Source organism: Etheostoma spectabile, chromosome 12 (assembly GCF_008692095.1).
Source record: "Etheostoma spectabile isolate EspeVRDwgs_2016 chromosome 12, UIUC_Espe_1.0, whole genome shotgun sequence".
Taxonomy (NCBI): domain Eukaryota; kingdom Metazoa; phylum Chordata; class Actinopteri; order Perciformes; family Percidae; genus Etheostoma; species Etheostoma spectabile.
In genome coordinates this window covers 29,758,226-29,763,374 of record NC_045744.1, presented here as the reverse complement: position 1 = coordinate 29,763,374, position 5,149 = coordinate 29,758,226, and the positions used below count along the sequence as shown (strand labels likewise).

General features: G+C 42.7%; 1 protein-coding gene across 2 annotated transcripts in view; it reads left to right on the top strand.

The window, feature by feature from the left end:
* Positions 1-584: 584 nt before the first annotated feature.
* LOC116699297 (semaphorin-6B) overlaps positions 585-5,149 on the top strand; it is a 19,938-nt gene continuing 15,373 nt past the window's right edge. The window contains exons 1-4 of one of the 2 annotated variants that reach the window (XM_032531815.1): positions 585-727; positions 1,636-1,747; positions 2,484-2,544; positions 2,648-2,710. In XM_032531815.1, coding sequence (XP_032387706.1) covers positions 607-727; positions 1,636-1,747; positions 2,484-2,544; positions 2,648-2,710 — 357 coding nt within the window. In that variant the 5' untranslated portion in view covers positions 585-606. Of the gene's footprint in view, positions 728-1,635; positions 1,748-2,483; positions 2,545-2,647; positions 2,711-3,401; positions 3,498-5,149 lie in introns of those variants that run through there. The other variant, XM_032531816.1, reaches the window with a different exon arrangement.

Genomic DNA, 5,149 nt, shown 5'->3' with positions numbered 1-5,149 from the left:
GTGTGTGTGTGTGTGTGTGTGTGTGTGTGAGCATATCTCACACAGCACATTGTGACCCTTTTGCGGCCTCTTAGCTTTTATAAAATCCAAAATCTTTTCCCTTCCCTTCTCCTTGATCGGGATTTAGAGCATACATACTTGACTTTAGACCTTTAGAAAGAGTGTCCATCTTACCCGGGTCACACCCTTCGTCCCTTCTTTTTACACTTTCTTCAGCTATTCCTTCTTTGCTGCAAATTACCCATAATATATCCTTCACATCTCCCTATAGAAACCCAATTAATGAAAGGAGCGTTACCTCCCAAAGTGGCTTTGTAATTCTGTGACTGTTTTGTCTCTTGGTGTGTTATATGACTGTGAGAATCCCCTTCTATGCAATCTGTGTGACAATGGAGTGACATTTCTGACAATAGATCCTCATAACACCACAAAGCAGACAATACAAACACATACGCTCCCTGCTGAAGCCGGGTTGGTGGCAGCAGTCACCCTGCTGCACTTCTGACCCTGTCCGCAGTCAGCTGGTAATTAAGAAACATATAGCGTACACAGCATACATTTTAATATTTTATATTGATGTTTTTCTCTCCCCTGTCTCTTCAGTGCATGTGTGTTGCTGCCATGGCGACCGCGGCTCCTCTCTTTACGTTTATTCTCCTGCTGCTTCGACTGGCGGATGGCTTATTCCCAGAGGAACCCGGTCCACTCAGCTATGTCCCCGTGGAGGGTATGTTTCCTTCCCGCTGTGTGTGTAAGAGTGTGTGACTGCATGTGCAGCGTTGATGATGAATGGCTTCACGTTGGATCTGGACATCGGGGGTCAAGGGGCAGAGCTTTGGTGTGGCGCTGGTTTCTTGCTGTCCAGGCGTACAGATAAATAAAGAGACTTTACTCCTATAGGTAGCAGAGAGAAGGAAAGACATAAAGACAGACAGAACGAGAGCCGAGAGAAATGATTGTTATGGATTTTGAGGGGTGCAGGAAGATGAAAAAGTGGGAGACAATTGGATTGGATGGGGTGATACGGATGACAAGCGAGAAGGCTGAGGGGTGGAAGAGAGAAAGGGAGGAGACAGGTGGAGATGGATCGCTACGTCCTCCTCTCACCCTCCCCTGCAGTCAAGGACAATGAGACGTTCTCCCAATCTGTCTCCTGATGATGAGGGCTCCCTGTGGAGAGCGTTGTCCTCCTCTTCGGAACTTTCACGTACTCTGATACTGCCACTTACTCTCTCCACCTTATCTGTACTCTCTCACTTATCCGAAAGGGAGGGGAGGGGAGGGACGGGATGCCGTTTTTCACGGTAAAATTACAATAATGGTTGCACACAGTTTTACTCATTATGGGGCTGCATGCATCAACAAAAGCGGAAAAAAAAACACTGAGAGGATTTAAGTGTTCCAGTGTACTTTAACTGCTGCACCATTCATCTCTATCCATTACCTTTGTTTTTCTGAACAAAAGCATCACGAATGAGTGGAGACAGTATTAAAGTGAAGGTTAGAAAAGTTTTTAGGGTAAATATAGATGGGAAGAGTACTCGCTTTGTCATTAACTGCATCCTTGAGCAAGGCACCTTATTTCTAAGTCAGCGTTTCACTCTATTTGTGTGTTTGTCTGTGTGTTCATGTCAGTTGTGCGGAGGTATCCGGTGTTCTTGGGCAGAGCTCATCGTTCAGCTCAGAGACAGGAGCTGCACATTCAGACGGTCCTCCAAGTCAACCGCACGCTCTACATAGGAGCCAGGTAACCAACGGCAACCGCCTCCAACTGTGTGTTACCGACGTGCTCCCATAAATATCATTTTGCTTTCATTTGATGCCACAGCCTCCGTCTGCTGTCATTCTGAAGAGGACATTTTCAGTTTGTTGTGGCGACGAAGCATTCAGTCATCATTGTTGAATGTCAAGTGAAAGCTGTTTGTTCACATTTATGGAAAATAGTGTTCCCCGGACCCAATCCGGTCCACCTGATGCAAAGATAGTTGGTAATAAACAAGACGATGAATGCATACCAAATGCATGAACAAATAAATGATACAATCCACCTCATGTAAATAAAAGATTTCACAATTCCATCGCATTTTTAATTCCACGGCTTCAGCACATTTGTGTCACATAAAAACACAAACAGGTGGCAGTCTTACAGAAAATGGTGTGCTGATAAAAAATGTGTTCTAATGCACAACAACAGCAGGGCCACTGTTATGAGCATCACAGATCCTACATTCGCATATACACACAAACATACACATATTTTGCTAAATGAGTGTTATGTAGCATAAGCTGCAGTACAGTAACTCTGTTAGCCGTCCGCTCTGTTCATTCAGTTTGAGTCTAAAATTAATTTGAAAACAACTAAACAAATAAAAAATGGTGGCTGAAAACATTGAATGACTTGCTGAGCCCCTTCTTACATTTATAATGTATATCCTATAGTATTACATTGAAACAGTAATAGTACTGCATTGTGTGTTTTGTAGAGATGACCTGTACAGAGTAGAGCTGGATAACATGGCAGGGGATGAGATGTTCTACAGCAAGGTAGGACTCATTGTCTCGCACGCACACGAAACCAAGCATGCACTAACAGCTGATCATGTACACACACACACAACAAACTGACTGGGCTTCGTTCCTTTGGCAGAAACGGACGTGGGAATCCAATAAAAACGACATCCGAGTGTGCCGGATGAAGGGCAAGCACGAGGTACACTCTGACTTTGAGATCCACTCTTACATGCATCAGCACCATCCATCTACTATCACATGCATGGGCAGACATAACAGCTGTTAGAGAAAACTTATTTCCTGCAGGGGCTCCTGGATATGTCATTTACGCAAATTTGATCTTGTTGATACAGAATCAGTGCATCAGTTAATCGCATAGCTCGGTGGAACGCTACCCAGGCTGAGAGATGTCCATGAAGCTTGAAAGTTATTGTCATGCACACCTGCATAGTGCCAATTTCCTTCGTGTATCTCATTTGAAGCCTGTAGGGAAGACTAGAAAGTGGGACAATTGTGTGTGTATATAAAGTGGTAGTTGACAATGTTCTGAGGTATAAAGGGAATGTGATCAAATCTACAAAGGTGTGATGGGATGGTGGCTTGCTTGACAGGGTGTAACCCCAAAAACATATGCTTTTATTGTTTAAATGTAGCAGTGCCACTGGCAAAATCCTATCTGTGCGGAACTCAAAAAGAAAGAGGAAAGAGGAAACATTATAAAGCAAACTGAGCAGAAAGAGTGACGCAGCCTTAGGGAGGAAACTGTTTTGAAATCAGATGAGAAGGGAGATGTAGGTAGGGATGGGATGGGATGGGATTTGCGTAGGTGGACGAAATGTGGTGAAGAAACCCAAAAGGAGGATTGCATAGCCACCAGGTAGTAAGAAAAAAAAAGATGTGTTGCTTCAAAGAACACAGGGGAAAGAAGAGGAAAATTAAAGCTGTGATACGAGACAGAAAGAGAAAGACTTGGCCAAGGTGGAGAGGTGGAGATGATCTGGTGAGAGGAAGAAGACAAAAGACAGAAAGGAGAAGCTAAAGCCAGCTAACTCAGATGAAGAGATCAAATTATAAGGTTCAGACTAAATGTCGCAATCATCTGACACACAGCTGCTAGACCCGAACTAATGATTTACAGTCCAATAGCATCTATCAGGTAAGTATGCAGTAAAAGTTATCACAGTCCAAAAATAGACATTTCTCACAGCAGACATTTGGAAATGTTACAGCAGGGATAGCACAGGTGGAACTAATGACATTAAGGATGGCTCTGTTGTGTTCAGGTGTGCCAGTAAGCTAGCATACCTGGGAATTGAACTGAATGGAATGCATTCATTATTACAGATGGTAGAGGAATAGTGTTTTGGGAAATAGACATTTTTTGCACGGTTAATTAAGAAGATTAATACCACCCTCATGGTTTTACTGAAAATTAATCCTCTCATCTATATCCAGGTAAGATATCGTCGCAAACAAGCCCATAACATGTCAAACTATTCCTTTAATTACTTCCACCTGTGCTTTTCCAACTGTGCCATATCAGAGGGTCTGTCATGAAAAAGGTCTACCAAATTACTCTCATAGCATCTCAATAACAGTATTTACCAATATATTATCAGGAGAAAAATTCCACATTAGAATTTTTTTTTTCCTTCTCTTGCTTGCTCGGTCTCATTTAAACCACAATAATAACTAACACCGATTAGCCTCTGCAGATCAAACACTCAGTGGAATACTATGAGTTGATAAGCATGATTAATTAATGGCAAGAGCAGTGTTTGGTTGACATTTGGCAAACACTAAAATGATGTGCAAATATGGCTGCTTGCAGTCTTTAGGCTAAGCTAGGCTAACCAGCTGCTGGCTCCAGCTACATATTTACAAAACAGGTGTATACATGTTGCTGTCGCCAGCAGCTGGTTAGCTTAGCTTAGCACAAACACAAGGAAAACAGCTTGCGTGGCTCTTTCCAAAAGCAGGTCTTACACACCTGTCATATTTGTGTAATCCATACAGCCGCTGCCTGGCCATCAGCAGAGACTCCAGGAAGCATGACCAGCATAACCACCCCGTTATGTTTTTGTTCAGATTAAATTTAAAGAAAATTAAAGATAAGGGGTACATTTATGAGGTTTTTAAACATGCTGGTACACAGAGCCTAGTTTTGCATACGGAGTAAGGTCTGGCTTAGTCTCACTTTGCCAGACCCTCCTCCAAAGCGCGCTTAAGGACAGTCTGGTTAATCAAGACAGAGCCTTTAATGTTGCAGCCCCACCCCACTGAAACACCCTCCCTGCAGAAATCCAACATATTTAAAAAAACTCCTGAAACACCACCCGTTTACCACAGCCTACAACCTCCTTTAGCCTAGCCTCAGTAATTCTGTAAAGTGTCCTCGGGTTTCTTGAAAGGCGCTATATAAATAAAAGTTACTATTCTTATTACTTCACATAGCATTTGGGGATGGGAGGAAAACCGTGCTGTGGTTTAACGGCATTTCTTTAACCCTTGTGTTGTCCTCGGGTCAAATTTGACCCATTTTGAAAAAATAAAATCTGTATCAGAAAAGTGTCTTTCGACCAAATTAAGAAAAATAACGCAGATTGTTCCTTACAACGCTCTTCACAAGTAAAATAAA